The sequence below is a fragment of the Erigeron canadensis genome, chromosome 4 (assembly GCF_010389155.1).
Source record: "Erigeron canadensis isolate Cc75 chromosome 4, C_canadensis_v1, whole genome shotgun sequence".
Lineage (NCBI taxonomy): Eukaryota > Viridiplantae > Streptophyta > Magnoliopsida > Asterales > Asteraceae > Erigeron > Erigeron canadensis.
The window spans coordinates 32,573,714-32,593,276 of NC_057764.1; the positions used below are offsets into that span (position 1 = coordinate 32,573,714).

Below are 19,563 nucleotides of genomic sequence, written 5' to 3' on the forward strand. Positions count from 1 at the left end.
TTACCGCCAACTACCTAGTTGAAACTTGAAAGGTCCAATAATTCGTTTGTATACTCATTTCTTCAATTTTAGTCGAAAGGTCCACTACTCTATGAATAGAGATGCCAACGTAGCTTACTTTGGATTTCATTATGCAAGGCACATATCTTCTTAAATGAATGAGAAATGATATTAGTACCATTTGTTTTAATTAATGTACCATACATTTGTAATACTGGTTTGTACAGTCAGTTATAAAACTTATATATTATGGTACATTAATCAGAAACAATAGTACGAATATCACTTCCTTAAATGAATAGATCAATAGATAACTTTTACAATATCAATTGTTTTTGCGCAAAAGAATTGAAACCACTCTTATACATTGAATGATATATATAGTTAAAAACACTCTCACTAGTCTCATCGCTTATACGTTGATGAACAATCTAGTTATATGTGATTCAAAGATAGAAGTGTTTATATTAAGAGAAAATTACATTTTTCGTCCCTCAACTTGGCAAATTTCACAGTTTTGACCCTAAAGTGAATTAATTACAAAAAAACCCTAAAGTTAGTCCTTTTTTTCATTTTACACTCCGCGACCTAACGGAGTTAAATTTTGGCCGTTAACCCTTACACGTGCCAAGCACGTGAGGGCATTTCTGTCATTTTCTCCTTTAAGACCAAAAATGAAAAAATATACAACTTCAGGGACCAAAAGTGAAAACATATACAACTTTAGAGACCAAAAATTTAAAAAATCTTGATCTGAAAAAATGAGCTTTTATATTACACATGTCTTTTCCAACTCTCATTTTTTTCTTCATTCATCATCCCCATTCATCCAAAAATCCAAAATGCTAACTATAATCCTACAAATACTAACAAACATCAACTATATAAATATGTTTATATTAGTTTTATATATTTATAAATTAAAAAAAATACAAAAACTCAAACATACACTACAACCACCACCAAATTCTGGCCACCGTGAGCACAACAGCCATCATTATGCTCATCCTTCATCGCCACCATATCCACCTATTACCACCACCATTATATACAGTGGCGGACGTATAGCTTAGGCAGGGTATACATTTGCATACCCTTTGTCTATCCAAACTAGTGTAAAAAATTTAAATTAAGTTTTATTTTGTAAGTTTTTCATATAGAATGTATATCCAATGAAAATGAGGTACATACCCAATAAAGTTGATGAAATTAAGTTTAACTCATCACCACTACATGAGTCATGCGCCACGTTCCCACTCTGTTTCATTATTGTAGTGTGAAGTTTCCAACTATATATATTTTCATATTTTATATATATTTATCAATTTAGGAGTTCTGATAGTTAGGATTCTAGTTTCAATTTTCAACTAACAATAGATTTGAAGGTTTATATTTATTTACGAGTTGTTTATTTGAGATGTGTTATCACCTTTTAAAGTTAAACTGTTGTTATGTTTTTGATCCCTAAAGTTGTATATGTTTTCACTTTTGGTCCCTGAAGTTGAATATTGTTTCATTTTTGGTCTTAAAGGAGAAAATGACGGAAATGCCCTCACGTGTTAACGGCCAAAATTTAACTCCGTTAGGTCGTGGAGTGTAAAATGAAAAAAAGACCAACTTTAGGGTTTTTTTTGTAATTAATTCACTTTAGGGTCAAAACTGTAAAATTTGCCAAGTTGAGGGACGAAAAATGTAATTTTCTCTTATATTATCATAGACTTCCTATTATAAATTTCTCTTATTGAACTTTCCTCAAATATATTTTTTGGGTTATACAGTATAATTCTTGGTATAAGTTACACCAATAAAATACATCTAAAATTGTTCAATTTGTATAACTTTCATGAACTAATACATAACAAAAACAAAATATATAATTATGCACGAAAAGTTTTATAATGCACAACGATTTTCAGTTAAGAGGTAAAGATTGTTTTATTTGTCTTATTTAAAAAGAAAATCGAACATTAAGTCGGGATACGATATCAGGGAAAGTTCACACTATATAACGGTGAAGTTTTACACGAACCCTAAATAATAAGATGTTGACCATGAGCTGTTATAAGTATTTGAAGGTAATAATCTCAAAGCTTTTCAAGACCTTGAGTAAAATAAAAAATGACTTTGATCAACTGGACTAATACATGTTTTACTTGAAATGGAAATTATATTTATCTATTTATTTCAAATAATATATATATATATATATATATTATATATATATCTATAATATAACTAAAAGAGGGGCTGGGGTAAACTTGACACCCTAATCTCCCTCTTTTAGTCTAATACTCTCTTCTTATTAATTCTCTATTTTTTAAATATTTATTTAATAAATGACCGACATTTATCACTTAGGAAAAAACCCTCGCATATTTTAAACCAAAAAAAACTACGGCAAAAAAAGCATCGATCGACTACCAAAAAGGTTTTTTATTTATAAACTTTATTCACATTTGATCATTATTATTATTATTATTATTATTATTATTATTATTATTATTATTATTATTATTATTATTATTATTATTATTTAACATTGAATTCTTATGTTATTGTAATTATTATTATCTCTTTTAATTTAGTTTGTTGTCCATTATAGGTTCATGACGGCTTTTTCGTTTGGGGTACACTTAACACCTTAATCTCCCTTCTTTAGCCTAAAACTCTCTCCTTATTAATCCTCTACTTTTTAAAAATTTATTTAATAAATGACCGACATTTAATAACAAAATCTTATAAAAAAAACTTTATATTATCTATATATATATATATCACCTAGAAAAAACCCTCACATATCCTAAACAAAAAAAAATATATGGCTAAAAAAAAAACTACGATCGACTACCAAAAAGGTTTTTTTATTTATATACTTTATTCATATTTAATCATTATTATTTAACATTGAATTCTTATGTTATTGTTATTATTATTATCTGTCTTAATTTAGTTTGTTGTCCATTATAGGTTTATTATGTCTTTTTCTTCAACAACAAAAACTAAGACCACATTAATTCATCTTGAAGAGCTTAAGCCAACACATGTTAACCATCATCTACGACTTTGTGTTGTGCATTTATGGACTGTTTCGGAGTGGAACAATCTGAAGAAATTCAAAACGTTCGAGATGATCTTTGTTGATGAATTGATATGTATCTTTCGAATTATATGCTCTACACTTTTTGTTTCTCTTTTTATTTAACTAAAGTTGAAAAAAAAGGGTAAACCGGAATCAATATTCTTCTTTAACTTTCATATTAATTAAGTTGTGATATCGGTCATACACTTGTTTTTCTTTTTTTTTTATTTAACTAAAGTTGGAAAAAAAGGGTAAACTGGAATCAATGTTTATACGGAGTTAATTTTCATATGTTTTTTCTTTAGCTTTCGTATTGATTAAGTTGTAATATTGGTCATACACTTTTTTTTCTCTTTTTATTTAACTAAAGTTGAAAAAAAAGATAATCTGGAATTAATATTTATATGGATTTAATTTTCATATGTTTCTTCTTTAACTTTCGTATTGATTAAGTTGTGATATTGGTCATATTTATTGTTGCTCGAATCACTGTCGCTTATGTCCTCATTTAGATTAACTATAAATTAAAATCCTAATAATCATTATTTAAATATATTATTATATTAGTATTTATATTAATGTGTAGAAAAATATGTATGATATAACTTCCCCAAAAGATTAGTTTATTACGTATTACTTTTTCAACTTTTTGCCTTATTTGAATCGTTTTATGTTTTATTTTTAGGTATATTATTTTTATTCGATATATATTTAATATACTTGAATTCTAATTTGTTAGTTTTGATTAATATATTTTAAAACTATCCATCCATTGGACGGGCCTGAGCACTAGTGTATATGTGTAAATATATATATATATATAATCTTAATATATACTATAAGACAGTTGAACTAATCATTTATTAACCAATCACATCACTCCATTTCATTAAATTGACTTTTGATGATGTTATCATTTAGATAAACTACATATTAAAATCTTGATAATCATTATCCAAATATATTATTATATTGATATTTATATTAGTTTGTAGAAAAAGTCTCATTAATTTACACTTTTTTTGTTTTCTATCAATAAAATACACTTTTTAGCTCTGAATACTTAATATATATATATATTTAGCCATCAACTTGAGAGAACTTTTTAAAATTTGCAATCATTTAATTAATTAAACAAAGTTCAAAATATGAAATATTGTCTACAAAAATTTATCTCAAAACCTAATGACTTATTAACAAATATTAGATTAGATTTTTATAAATTATAAATATTAATATTTAGTTTAATATTTAATATAAACATAAATTAAACTCTAGATACATATCCCAAACATAATAACAGATGACGATATATAACATCACCATTTTAAACACAATAGGAATTACTAGAACATTTGACAATCACATAACAAAACACGGTTTTAAACAGAGCGTTACTTGAATACTAAATCCAAATCAATATGAACTTCATTTAAGATTTATTTTATCTCCCAATCAAGAAAGTACATAATTTTCTCCTTTTATATATATTAGTTTTGCGTATTAATAATATCACATTATGAGTACAACTAGTTTTAAAATATTTTATAATAGAGAAATTATTATATATAACATGTCCCTTGTGGAATGACTATGTCAAACATATCAATCAATATGTCTAGGCTAATAATGACAGTGACGAATCTATGATTATTGTACAACAACTTGCAAAATATAACACTTAAAACCGTATTTTTACAAAATTATAATTTATAACTTAAATGTATGAAGAATTAAAATTGATAATATCGTAAATTCCGTGTCTAGTGTTGTACACGGTCTATAAACTCTAGTATCAAATCTAAATGACGCAATAGACAAGACACTAATGAATGAACGTGGGACTTGGTTGTATAACTGTAATATGAGTTGAGTTGGACCCATAAAATTTGGGTGTTTATGTTGAATATGACTAGTATGTTGGCCCTTTTCTTTTTTTCACCACCATCTACACCGCCCTCTCGTGACGGGCAACCCCTTTACTCCCCACCATGTACACTTACTCAATTATATGTTTGTTAAAAACAAGTAGACATGCATCCATGATCGATTATCCAATCATATGGGATTATGGGGTATATACATCTATCTTCATCAAACTTCCCCAGACCAACCAACTAATATATATATACCTTATGATTAGATGTATACTTCTAGCGTATGATGTCTAATTTACAATGCATATTTAGTTAGCTAATTATGTTACCTCCTCACATAACCTCAAGTAGGAAGTACCCTGGTTAATGCAAACATATTGTAGATTGTAGTTACCATCCATGATCCATTCAATGACCTACAGGGTGGTATCGGACAAAAAGTTAAAACGGACATAAAAAAAATATTAAGAGGATCAAAATTAAATTTTTTTTTTTCCGATCCCTGCTGGGGACAAAAAATAATTCCCTTAAGGTATCCGTTACCAATTAAGCCTAGACCCATATGTGAAGTTTAAACACGCGGGTTCGATCTTTTGAGATGCTCAGATCATGTGGGGATTAGGATATAGGTATTTTACCGGCATCATATGTCTCATACGGGGTGGGTCAATGGGTATCCAATTGTGGTACCGGGGCTAGGGTTCCCCCATTACTTTTTTTTTTTTTAAACTTAAGTTTTTATAAAAAAAAAACTAAAAATTCATGAAACATTTTAAAGTTCCAGTTACCTAGCTATTTAATAAGTCTAAATTCTTTTAAGAGTTAACTACGAATACAATTTTTATGTGTCAAATATTACAGATTTCAATCCTTTTCATAAATCATGGTTTTAATCCGTGAGTTTGAGATAGGGGTGTTCACGGTTTGGTTTTTACCCGGTTAAACTGTAAACCGAACCGTTTAAAAAACCGAAAAAAACCAAACCGTTTTTGAATTTGGTTTTGGGTTTGGTTTGTAACCGAAACCGAATTATATATTCGGATTTTGGTTTGGTTATGGGTAAAGGATAATGAATTTGGTTAAACTGAAAAAACCGAAAAACTTATATTACTATTATGTATCATTAAAAATATTTAACTCGTATCTTTTTTATGGACAATTATTAATGTATTTTCACTTTATATGTCTATTTGTTTATCATATTAACTTTTTTATGAAATTAGATAAATTTAATTTTGATGAATAATTTTTAATAATGATGACAAACAAGAGTTTAGTTGTTTCACTTATATTATTTGTTTATCTATATGGTTTAAATTTACAACTTTGGTGAAAATTGAAATTATGAACCTATTTTGGTTAATCACAACTTAGACAAAAAGAAATGGTAAATTTGTGTTTTTCATATTTGGTTTTTTCGGTTTTAAACCGAAACCGAACCGAATTCTAATTTGGTTTTCGGTTTGGTTTTTCTATTTCGAATTAGGTTTTGGTTTTGAAAAATAAAAACAAAAAAACCGAAAAACCCGAACCAAATAGACCAAATAACCGAAAACCGAACCGATGAACACCCCTAGTTTGAGACCCCCGTCAAAAGATTCAGTATAAAAGTGTTGACTTTTTGATATAAAGATGTTGAATTTTGATAAAAAGATGTTGACTTTCAGTAGACCATAATAACAAACTGTCAAACTTTTATTTTTTAATACATTTGATTGTTCAAAGAATAAGGAATTTCATTTTATAAGAATGTAAACATTTCATTATTTGATAAAATCTTCATTCATTAGGGATTGAGGAAGGAACTTCATTCCTTCCGTCACTAGAATTCTTATAAAATCAAAAACATTCCGTCAAATTTCATTCATTCAGATTTCAATTCCCTTGAAAGATTTCATTCCTTACAAAAACATTATGTGAACCAAACGCGTCATCAAATTTATATGAATCAAACGCGTCCTCAAATTTATAGTACAGTATATATATAGTACTATTTATTAGAACAGGATTATTCTCAAAACAAAAATCTAGAGTCTAAGGTATTAATTTGACATTTTACTTTTTCTAAAAGAAACATTGTGGAAACACATCTAAGCTTTTAACTTTAGATCTAGTGTAGTCTCGTCTCGAGTAGATTAGATGTAATATCCCTAAGTAATGATATTTAATTATTAATCCACATCACCAATTGCCTAAAAAACGTCCTTTTTCCATATCCACCCCACTCGATCAAAAGTTAGAAGGCACATCTATACATCTGGATTCTTATTGATGAATTTTCAAACCATTCGTAATTATTCATTTTATTTGCTTATAATTTATCATGTCACGTACTCACGTTAACCATCACCTTAAAAATGAGTACATTACTATATCCCACAATATACCCTTAATTAGTAACCGATAAAAAAAAGTAAAAAACAAAACACAAAGTTCTCATATCAACTATTTACCTTAGGTGATCCCATTTAAACTTTTTAACTAATTAGAAAGATGATTAAGTTAAAGTGCTCTCCTAAGTTAACTTTAGTAAGAGGTTTAGTTGTTTGATAACCATTTCATCTATACTATCTTATAATAATTATTACATTCTCTTTCATAAAAGTGTTAAATGAAAAATTACCATTTTATCTTTTATAGATTAATTTATATCATTAATCCTTTATCTTCTAAATTATATCTACTATCACTTTACATCAATTACAATTACACACATTACTTACAGAGTTGCACCCATCATGAACAACACCACCACGGCCACCGCCACCACCGCCAATCGTCGTCACCACCAAACTGCTGCCGCATCGCACGGTTACAATGCTAGTATAACAACAAAGAAAAAAAAGTTTCGGTGCAGTTGTTTTTTATTTTATTTTTTGCAATTATATGGTTCAAAAATAACTTCTCTCAAATACTAACACTTTATTTAATCTAGACTTAACAATTTTAATTTGTATCATTTTTACGAAAATAAAGGTTGATTAGTCAGTTCAATTAAACCATTTTTTAAAGCCCAACCGGTTGAAAAAAAGTTCTTAAAACATTACTCGCAAGCCACCTATTAGTATATGCAAAGTACTATAGGTTATATGTTAATCACTTAATTGTCATTATATAGATTGATATTTACAATCAATATATACGAAGTAACTAAATTAAGGTTTACTATTTTTAATAAAATTATAATTAAACATATTTGTAAAAGTAAAATAACTAAAATCGAACAATTATATTTGATAAACATATCATGTTTGACCCTTTAAGGCTACTCATGAATCAAACTTATTCTACTCATAAGTTTAGAGGTGAGCCAAGCATAAACTCGAACTTTTTTAAGCATAAATTAACTTGAACTCTTTAAACTTATAATAACAGAACAAAAGACAAATGGAAAACTAGAAAAGCCAAAGAACGTTTGATCCTATTTGGTAGTCATGCATGATTCATTTTATTAATAGTATAATTATATTCACAAATTACCATTATTTCATGAACTAATTTGTGCCTTTCTATAGTGGTACTAGGATTCTCTTTTACGTTAGTCATATATTTCGACGTTTGGTTCACTAATTAGGAATATGATAAATCCTCATAAAAAATTCTTTTAAAAATCTTTCTAATCATATAATCTTAACACTTAATGAATGAGATTAAAAAAGAAAAATGAATTACACTTATCATATATTAAACTATTTATTAGAATGATATATCATTTTCCTTAATTAAATATTTTGTCCTTGCGGTATCTTCCGATGTTATTGATAAGAAAATTGTTAGATTGACAAAACCTATTACAACATAATTTATACCAATTAAATCATGTATTTTTACTCTTGTTTCATTTTTATGGTTTAATCGGACCACTTACATGTTTTTTCTTTTGGTACGGATTGAATATTACAACGGGGGGTAGAGTATAAATTATATTGTTTTAAGTGGGTTCACGCTAAATGAGTCCCCTCACCCAATACCTCGTAGGAGGAATACCTCCTATTAATTCGCCGAAAGCACGACAATTAATAAGGGTAAATCTTGTCCTCTTAGGGCGCTGTAATTCAACAACAATCACATCACATGTCAATTATGTTTGTAAAATGTTTGTCAATCTAGCATTGTTCATTGATAAATATTACTTAACCAAGTCTTTTCATATACGTCATAGGAATTAACATAAATTTCTAGCTAGTAAATATCTGACATGCAAACGCTCAATATAAAAATGAATCTTTTAAGCGAAAATAGACACAATTGTTTGTTAAATTTTTGTAACCTTTAAACATAGGGATAAGTTTCCTGAAATGTAACAAACTTTGTACGAATGTTTATAGTAGGAAATAACTAAAGTTTTGTGTATTGTATGTAAACAACTTAAAAAAATGTTTATTGTATGTAAGAAAACATACGTGACAACCATATAGAGGTGCCACTTGTCTGATTTTAATTGGTTTAATACATTTTCTTACATACAATAAACATAATTTTCGAGTTGTTTACATACAATACACACAATTTTAATTATTTCATACTATAGACATTCGTTCAAAGTATATTACATTACAAGACTTATCCCTTAAACATATAACCTACTATTTTAAGCACGTGTAGTTAGAAAAATAAGTCCAACCATAAGAAAATCACAATGGAACAATTAATGACAATATAAGTTATTAACTTAATTATCATTTTAATTAATGACTCTGTTATTGTTAATCCAATATATAGATAAGACACGTATATGTATATTCACAAGTAATCTGTTTACATAAACAAATAACAGAAATTCTATGTCGACAACGACATATCTCTTGTTTAAATGGTGAAACACTAAAACCCGATCGAATATGTCAAAGGGTAGATATAGCAGGTTGATTACTTAAATTTGGGACCATGTTGATGGAAGGCTTACTCATCACTACATCAAAAATATATATATGAGGAGCAATATGTATAATGTTTCCATCATGACTTCCCATTATTTGGTCCTCATGATAATCTTTTTGAAATCTTGATATATGCCACTTTCGTTTACCCAAACTCTCATAATTTTGTTTGTGTTTGTAAAAATAAATCTTTATACAACAATCCTGCATATAATAATTATGCTATACGTTCAAGTTTATTTGTAATCACTTTTTTCATGAATCGCCCCAGGTGAAATATTAAAACTTAAATTACATTGATAGATAAATGTATGATACATTAATATATCATTGATTTTGTTTAAGAAAATTCGATACACAAGTTAATATCAACAAAGGTATTTTTCGTTTATAAATAAAGGTGATCGATATACTGAATTAAAGCTAATGTAGGTGCAACCGTGTATATATAGAGTATATGTATAGTTTAATGAGTTGGTATCTCTATGAAATTTAAAGTTATATCACCCGATTATATGAATTTTGTGTTGAGATGATACAAAAGAGACTAGAAAGCAGGGGACACGTCACACTCCCTTAGAACCCCTGCTATTAATTATGAACGCAAAAGTCAAACATATAACAAATTCTCAAATTGTATGTAAGATATCAAGTAAATCATTTGTCGATCATATATACCATCATAACATGTTAATGTATGTACTTCTTGCTAGAATCGGCACTTTGAGAGAAATGCAATCTAAGTGGCATGAGATATGGAAAATGGAGTGGAGGGTCCAAACCTATTCTATCTAACATGTCATCTGACATTCTCTTTATTTCATAACCCCAATTCCTCTATAAAGTGTGGAATCCAAAGTATATATGTGTAGTAGTACTATCTATATACACATGTAGCCTTATAAAAGCCAAAATTACTTTCTGTTTTCTCAATATTCACTATGAAATGTTTTGTAGGGTTTTGGCTTTGGGGTGTCATACACAAGCATATATGTAGGCAGGGAGCAACCAATGCATCCCAAGCTTTTGATGACTTTTATATATATCTTCACCAATAAAGATAAAGAAAGACCCCATAAATTCATCTTTTTGAATGAACATTTTTAGCTTTTGGGTTGCTACTTATGCCAATTTCTTTGTGGGACTGGGGATTATGTAAAAGTATCGTATATTTAGAAATGAAGATTTGGGAAGTTTAAATGATATATATTTTAAGATCGAGTAATTCTTATTATTCATCTAATTAACAAGTTCTTTAATTCAAGTCCCGCTCCAGAGATTTTCTTCCTAGCGTTAACCCTAAGGGTATCTTTGTGGATGGTAACAAGTGTAGCGTTTGGAGCTTGGGTTTGGGGTCTACATATTGCCCGTCTGGATGATATTATGGATTCTCGAGCTATCAAAAAGCAAATTTATCGTTAAAAATTAAAAAGCCTTTCTGACGACAGGTAATGTGTGAAGACACTCTTGCTAATGTAATTGTAGTATTTCACATCACGTGCTCTCGTACTAACAAAAATAGCTGTCATAATCAATCTATTCACGTATAAACCCCATTACGATTTGTCAAATAGCTAGACACGACGAGCTCGGGTTTGTATCTTTCAAAGACGGTTGATCAAGGATATGAATACACTTACAGTTTGCACTCGTGACATAAGATGCCGAAAGCAAATTTCAACTTTTATATATGTAGATAATAACTTTATTTCTTGAGTCAGATCTTGGTACACTTTTACTCATATGGTTGAATTTCGGACAACACAGCCCGAAAATATTCCATGGGGTTCTTGATATGTGTCTTTATCCCCCATCTCCAATTTCTTTAAGGGCAGAATATGTCAACCAATAAAAAGAAAAAGGAACCAAAAAGGAAAATACTATTTGTACTTAACATCCACTCATTTTTGGGACCTTTTTTTTTCCTTTCATTTCTTGTCATATAAATGCTAATCTTAATATAATTATCGAAAAAGATTTCTAATTAACTAATAGGAACTGTTTTTAGAAAACTTATTAAATAATTCCATCATTTTCAAATCAATTATTTAGTATCCAAGACCTCTAAGTCGTCCTAACAACTTTCAATCATTTATTATTGATAGTTCACTACAACAAATTAGTTAATTCTAAACATTTTATCCTATACAATTTTAAAAAGTGTGTAAAATTTTATTGATTCATTCACACTTAAAAATGTGTAAAAATAATTCACATTTAAAAGTGTGAAGACAATATGTTCACAATAATAAGTGTACAAATTTTATACTTCATGCACTTATAAGTGTGAAGATCATTTCTTCGCGAGTAATGTCTACGCATGCGTAAAGATAACACGCGAAGAAATTATTTTTCTATTTGTAGATATCACCCACAAAGAAAATTCTTTATACATTTAAAAGCGCGTACAAATTTAACATCGTACATACTTATTAGTGTGTAAACTTTTTTAATTTCTTCACACTTTTAAAGGTGAAACTTAAAAAAAAATTCACACTTTTTAATGTAAACTATTTACATATATTTCTAAGTGCGAACAACTTAACAAAACTTTACGCATTTTTAAAGAGTGCTTAATGACAAATTTGTTATAGTGGTTGCTCTGATTATGGCGATTGACCAAGTGTAATTCATATTATGGCCAGAAGACATGCAAAAACAAATATATATATATATATATATATATAGCCTTTAATTGGAGACGAATCTTTCAATTTACGAGTATAAGTCATGAGTTTAATATTAAGTATCAGTTGAGATAAAAGATTAAAAGGTGTCATTGTGTCAAGTTACATAGTCATTAGATTTATGTAAAGTTCAAGATTAGATTCGTTAAGGAATTGAAGCATGTCATACATATCTACATGTATATACGTATGTTTGTAAAAAATAATCCTAATATCTCTTGGCACATAAATTTATCACGAGCAATAAATCAAAACCTTTGGCATATTGTTGCAATTCATAATTCTGAGTAAACAAGATTAAGAAACTTATAAACTAAGAGCGTTTGTAATGGTGAGCGAGATGGATGGCGTATATGCGTAGTATAAAGTATGAATCAGCAAAAGCATATAAATCGAAAAAGATGGTCATTTTAACTTAGGTGGAAATGTAATGGTAGGGTTTCCAACTGATATAGAGTAGCCTTGGATGCTATATATCTATATAAGCATGCTTGTGCAATAAAAAGCAGAAAATGAAGGGGAGCGTCTCGTTCCATATATTTTTTTTTGTCTCATGTCTTTCTTTTTATCACTAGATTTTACTTTTTCATATGTAGCCCACATTTTTGAATATTGGATTATGACATATATATATATTCCTTTTTTAAATCATCGACCTGATCCGCTAATGATGTTTATAACGTGAAACAATTTTCTCAATGTGACAACCTTAATGCACACGTGATATACACACGACAGAAACCAAAATTGATCATCATGTGTTATTAAGCGACTAGATTTATGTTGCTTTTCTTAATTTACGATACTTACGGCTACAAGTTACAACTACTTTATATAAGTTATATTTATATTTAATACCGACTGTGACTTGAACCGACAACTTTTATGCTAATGAGTGACCCCTCAACCGTGTTGCTTAAACAAACATCATTTCGCAATCGACATTGTTCGCCACGGATGCCTTTTTAACCATAAGAATGATGTTAAAGGGGAAACTACACACAAATTTTGAATGCCAAATCAGCGATTTACAAAAAGCTAAAGACATACAAGCTTATGTATGTTTTTTTGGAAGGATTTTAGATAAGGGGATAAGCTTATGAAGTTTAAATACGCGGGTTTGATCCTTCGGGGAGTCCAGATCATGTGGGGATTTGGATGGAGGTATTATACTGGCATCATATGGCTCATACGAGGTGGGTCGATGGGTATCCAATTGTGGTACCGGGGTGAGGGTTCCCCATTACCCTTTTTTTTTAGGTGGTATGAATGTAATTACTTGAATAAAATCACTGTGGCATGACAAAGAAAATTTTTTAATTTCTACTAAGCCCAAAACTATATGCTATTTTCAGACTTTCAGAATAAGTTTTATAAATGTCGGGCTTCACAAAAGCCCAAATGCTCCCTCCAAGATTTGGGCCTTGGTGTTTTCATTCCTCAATCCTCATTATCCGAGATATTTAAAAAACTTGAGACTCGTTTTTTTGTTTTTTTTGCCACTAAGACATGTGAAATGTTATATCTATATGTGATTAGAGTCGATTGACATAATCTATCTGAGGTCCTAGATTGGCTAGGTCATGTTAAGTTTTTTAGGCGTCTCGAATTCGAATGAACTAAACTTTTTTTAGTTTTAGTTATCCTTTGCCACATAAAAGCGGGTAAAACCTTTCCAGATAACAAATTTGGGTTTGCTTTAGCTTCAAGCCGGGCATATTCGTGTGTTACTTTGTAGGGCATTGTAACGATGCTATCGGATACCGGTTGTAGAAGGAGTTCCTAGAGGAGGAAGTTTTGTTAAACATAGTAATTTAATAGAGGGGCAGAAGTAAGTTTTTTGCCATTGATTATTTAATTTAGTATAAAAACTCAGGAAAACAATTATAAAAAACTAGTTACAGAGAATGACATTATAGTCTTTTCCACTAAGGCACTAATACATTGGAAAAAATAGGTAAAAAAGAAAAGCCAGCTATATAGACAATAAATAAAACAAACTTGTACTATTGGGTCTATTAGAGGTGTACTATAAGGTTTACACTACAAAACTTGCAAACAACAAATGTCTTTTGGAATTGTGACAAATTATAAAATAAGGTTTATCAATATCAATACAAACCTATAAATTAGAGGTGTACTATAGAGAACACAAATAGCTGGCATAGGGAAATTGTTATGAAATGTAGTATAAAATCTCAATTTTGACAACATGTGACGTGAAAAACTTTGTTGCTACAAACAAATGTTTTACAGGCCTATGAATAAACGTGAATTTTCTTTTTTCATTGTATGCAAAGAAATTGTTAATATGACTAGCTTACAATAAATCGAGGTTCCTGTGCGCTGTGCGCTATTCTTCTACTCAAATAAAGTATCCTAACAAGGGTTTTATTTTGTGCTTCCGGTTAGTTCCAACCATTTCTCCAAGCACCCTCAAGTTATTTTGCCTAGAGGGGATTCATGTAACACCCCACTTTTAAATCTAAAAATAAAGTGTCACGATCGAATCTTAATACAAATACAAGTGTGGAAAAGTGAGTTTTCTCGTAATAACTATTAAAATAATATGATCTTGAACCTTGATCTTCAATAAACTCTTTGCGCGGAAGCCACCATTGAATCTTCTTTATCCTTTTTAATAGTGTACCTGCCGCGTGGAAAGAAAATGCGGCTGAGCCTAACGCCTAGTGTGTGGATAGAACAAAGGCAAATGCGAATATATATATATATATATATAGTATATGCGATACGAATCAAATAAGTATGACAAGTGAATATGAACGAAATGAAAGCTGAACTGAACTAAGAAGTCAAAGGGGTATGTCAAACCGGGTCCAAAATTCCGACGCTTGCATATCAAGTATGTTAGATATGACAAACACCGGCCGAAATTCCAATACTTGCATACAACAAGTATTGGCCGAAAGGTGCATATAGGACTGCAAATCCATATGTACCAAAGGTGAATAAGGAGTTGGCACACACCCCAAACACAATCCAAAACACAAACACAAACTAGGGTCACCCATACGCCCCCTAAAACCATTATACAGCCAACGAAGAGGAGACCCCGTAACCGATCACATTGCTACGGAAGTGTCGCGCCATCAGTGCCACAGTGACGTGCCTATGGTACCCCCATAGGTGGTTAATTACCCGCATACCCAGAGTACATAATCAAAGAAGCTCATAACAAATGAATCAATAATTCAGGTTATCATAATATCAAAGGCACATATAACATGGCAGCAAATGAGCAAATATAGTACTAATCTAAGGATACAAAAACAAAGAGCACTAACAAAGATGCCATATCAAATAGATCAGATCAATGAAGCAAATAATGGATAGAATGAAATAAGGTCATACAAGAAATATTTGTAGGCATAAGATTTGACAGAAATCAAAGAGGGACCTTAAAAAAATAAGGTCAGATACGTACAATTATCGAACGCACGAGGAATTCAAATCATAATTTTGACATTTTAAATAAAATAGAATACGTACTACTATATAATAAATAAAGTTTAAAACCAGAATCCGTACCTCAATAAAGATATAAAACGCTACGACCAAAATGATCCACCAAATCTGAAGTAATATCTACACGATTAAACAATATATACATAACTAAATTGTTATATTATTTTTTTTCATTTTTTTTTTTGAACAGCAGTGGGCCGAATCACAGGATATCTGGACTAGATACCGTAGGCCTACCCATTCCCCTCCCCCTGCCAAGCCCCCCAGTAAATCCAACGCAACGCCAAGAAATAGGCTAATTACAACGTCCGAAGTGAGATTCGAACTTGCGACCTGAGTTACAACATCTTATAGTTTAGGGTTTACTGGGCTTAGTAGGGGGAAGGGTGAAAATTTTGAGCAGAAGGGGCAAATTTTGCCCCATCTGGACTACAATTTAAATCAACTCCTTTTCAGCTTTAAATCACCTCAAGCTGACACGTCACAGCAAAAGGGGCGAAATTTGATATCAGAAGGGGCGAAAAAACTTTTACGCATACCCCATCACCTTTATGTCACTTTTACCCATACCATTATTTACCCATACCGTTTTTTACTTATACCGTTTTTACTCATACCGTAAATCACCTTTATGTCACTTTTATCTGAAAATGTCTGGGGCAAAAGGGGCGAATTTTGCCCCATCTGCCATTCACGAAATTCGCCCCTTCTGCTCTTGCTAACCTCCTGCCTATATATACATGTACGAATGATTCCATTTCAAGTAAACTTCAAAACGGTATCCAAATATAAGGTACGTATGTAATGTTCTATATTTTATAGCTAAATTAGCCAATGCTATTTTGTTGATTTATATATATACGTATATAATGTTGTATATTTTAGATGGATAATTCTGATGATAACAACTCAGATGAGGGCGGTAACTTTGACTACGACGCTACTCCTTTTTATACTGATGAGGTATAATTCAACATATCTTTTCTTTAAGTATTTAGTTATTTAATAAAAATATGAGATTTATGTTTTCTATTATAATAGTCGTTCAACTCAGTCGAAGAACTGACAGAATGGGCGCAAGCAACAGCAATGTCGCTAGGTTATGTCCTAGTAAAGGGTAGATCAAACACAAATGCAGCGGATGACGTTTCTAGAGTATTACTCATTTGCGATCGTGGTGGTACATACCGTAAGAGGAGTAAGGGCATCAGAAAGAGTTTTTCAAAAAAATGTAATTGTCCATTCAAATTGCAAGGTTATTATTCGGAATATGGTTGGAGGGTAAATGTGATAGATCATACACATAATCATGACATAGATGATGTGTATGGTCATGCGTTTGCCAGACGTTTTTCTCCAGCGGAAGAAGAATGGGTACGAAGGCAGTATTACTTAAACTTGAATGTGCAAGGTATTTTTGATGGATTGAGAAAGGAATTTCCAAACAACCTGTCTCTCATCAAAGATGTACACAACTTACTGGAAAAAATAAGAAACGAATAGGCCCAGAAGATTGGAAATACTCCAATGCAGGTTAGCTTTTCACTTTTACATATCCTTTGAGTTGAGCATGTAGACATTAGGATTTTTGAAATTTTTTTTTTTTTTACATGTAGGTGCTTTTGTCAGTGCTACAACAATTTCATTACACTTATGAGTATACAACGAACTTATATTCAAACCGGATGGAAAATCTGTTTTTTATGCACTCAAAATCATTTGAGATTTGGCGTGCATTCCCTAACGTGTTGTTCATAGACTCCACCTACAAAACTAACAAATATGGAATGCCATTTGTTGAGATTGTAAATTTAATCTATAAGGTAAGCAACAATGTAAATTTAATTTATAAGGTAAGCAACAATAATACTAACATGTTGCTTAGCCCTAAGCTCACTTGTCCACGACCCATCCTCATGTTGATGTGACTCAGCCCAAGTAGCGAATAAGCTTGGGTATGCAGTAATTGGCCCAAACTATAAACACATGAAATTATTTTAGTATATATATGTATACAATAAATGAATTAATTACATAATAATGTACTTACAATCCCACGTTGCCTCTGAGCAAATGATGTACGACCCTGCGTCGGAATATCCGATTGGAGAGCCATGTTCGCCTTATTTACTTGGGACCTATGCACAGAGCCCCCACTCACGAAGAAGTCTACATGCTTGTTCCATTCTTGGGGATCTATACCAGCTGGAGGGTTTGCCCGAATATTGTCTACCCTTTTTACACCTCCTTTTTTAACAAACAGATCGTTCTTGAATTGGGACTTTCCATTTCTGTAATATTTCTTCAATGATGCAGTCACCCCGTATTTTACTCCCTTTCTGATTGGATTATTTGGATGAAAGTCTTGGATGTACGACCTCAAGTTAAAAAAATACTGCAAATGATAATAAATATTTTAGCATTGTATCATTAACTTTAAATAACAAATTTGTATTTAGTAGACGAACCCAACCTCTAGACAAGGCCAAACATGTTCCTTAGCCTCCTCAGGGACTTGCTCCCATGAATCATAGTAAAATGGCACCGACCTCGCCAAAGTTCCCAGCAACGGTGCAAAATACTTTGCATTCGGTCCAACCGTATTATACGTTTTGGTTCTGATATCAAACTCGATGTCTAGCGGTGCCCCATTGTCATTTCTTAGCTTTTCTAGCTCTAGATTCTTGGCATACGAACGCAACTTTTTACCTACAAAGGTGCGTTAAAATTAGTAAAAAGTATACTAACAACTTATAAAATACAACACTATAACACCTATTAATTGAAACTTTCTTACCACTCGCAAGACATCCTAATTCTGGCTTCCAATATGGAGCCGGCGGATCACCAGCACCATCTCCGCCATGTCCTCTAGCAACACGTGCCATACTAACAAGTACTACATAAATATTTTACATGAAAAATATCATTCGAAACAAACAATTATCATACAACATGTCATAATCTAATGCTAACAAATCTATAACTACATAAACTTTATTTTACTAATAATATTACATCTATACATTCAATCAAACTCTATATATTCCTTTTATCAATGATATATTAACAACAAATACTCACATAATAGTAGTAATAATAGATGATGAAAACAACATAATAATAATAATAATAATAATAATAAAATCAAATTAATTTATTATTACTCCATAAAAACAAATAACAATACTAATAAAATAATATTAATATGATAATAATAATAGAAATATCAAAAAAAAATATATTATTACTCCATAAAAACAAATAATAATAATAATAATAATAATAATAATAATAATAATAATAATAGTAACAAAAATAAATAAATAAAAAAACAAAAAATAAAAGGTGAACGGACCTGGAGTGGTGGTGGTCGTCCGGCGATGATGGTGGTTCGGCGGTGGTGATCGGATCCGGTAATGGTGCTCCAACCTAATTTATTGAGGGTAAAATCAAATCAAAACAAACAATATTTAAATATATATATATATATATATAAGATATACAAATATAATTATTAATATAATATATATTTATAACCTTTATTATAGAAG

At 30.4% G+C, this 19,563-nt stretch overlaps 2 protein-coding genes across 2 annotated transcripts; one reads left to right on the plus strand and one right to left on the minus strand.

Moving 5' to 3' along the window:
• Positions 1-16,894: 16,894 nt before the first annotated feature.
• LOC122597430 (PKS-NRPS hybrid synthetase cheA-like) lies at positions 16,895-17,512 on the plus strand. The gene is made up of 2 exons (XM_043770024.1): positions 16,895-16,972; positions 17,051-17,512. Exons 1-2 carry the CDS (start codon positions 16,895-16,897, stop codon positions 17,510-17,512), a joined length of 540 nt encoding a protein of 179 aa, XP_043625959.1.
• Positions 17,513-17,684: 172 nt separating this feature from the next.
• LOC122597431 lies at positions 17,685-18,897 on the minus strand. Its single transcript, XM_043770025.1, has 5 exons — positions 18,807-18,897; positions 18,501-18,718; positions 18,060-18,404; positions 17,884-17,985; positions 17,685-17,782 (listed from the first exon to the last, which is right to left on the minus strand). The coding sequence occupies exons 1-5, from the start codon at positions 18,895-18,897 to the stop codon at positions 17,762-17,764; spliced, it is 777 nt and encodes a 258-aa protein (XP_043625960.1). The 3' UTR covers positions 17,685-17,761.
• Between the last annotated feature and the right edge of the window lie 666 nt (positions 18,898-19,563).

What these genes read in the sequence shown, in the direction of transcription:
- LOC122597430 (XM_043770024.1), top strand. Translation starts at nt 16,895, where the DNA reads ATGGATAATTCTGATGATAACAACTCAGATGAGGGCGGTAACTTTGAC. An exon ending in CTCCTTTTTATACTGATGAG is followed by an intron (nt 16,973 to 17,050) that starts GTATAATTCAAC and finishes CTATTATAATAG; the next exon opens with TCGTTCAACTCAGTCGAAGA.
- LOC122597431 (XM_043770025.1), bottom strand. Translation starts at nt 18,897, where the DNA reads ATGGCACGTGTTGCTAGAGGACATGGCGGAGATGGTGCTGGTGATCCG. An exon ending in ATTAGGATGTCTTGCGAGTG is followed by an intron (nt 18,719 to 18,806) that starts GTAAGAAAGTTT and finishes GCACCTTTGTAG; the next exon opens with GTAAAAAGTTGCGTTCGTAT. An exon ending in CTGAGGAGGCTAAGGAACAT is followed by an intron (nt 18,405 to 18,500) that starts GTTTGGCCTTGT and finishes TATCATTTGCAG; the next exon opens with TATTTTTTTAACTTGAGGTC.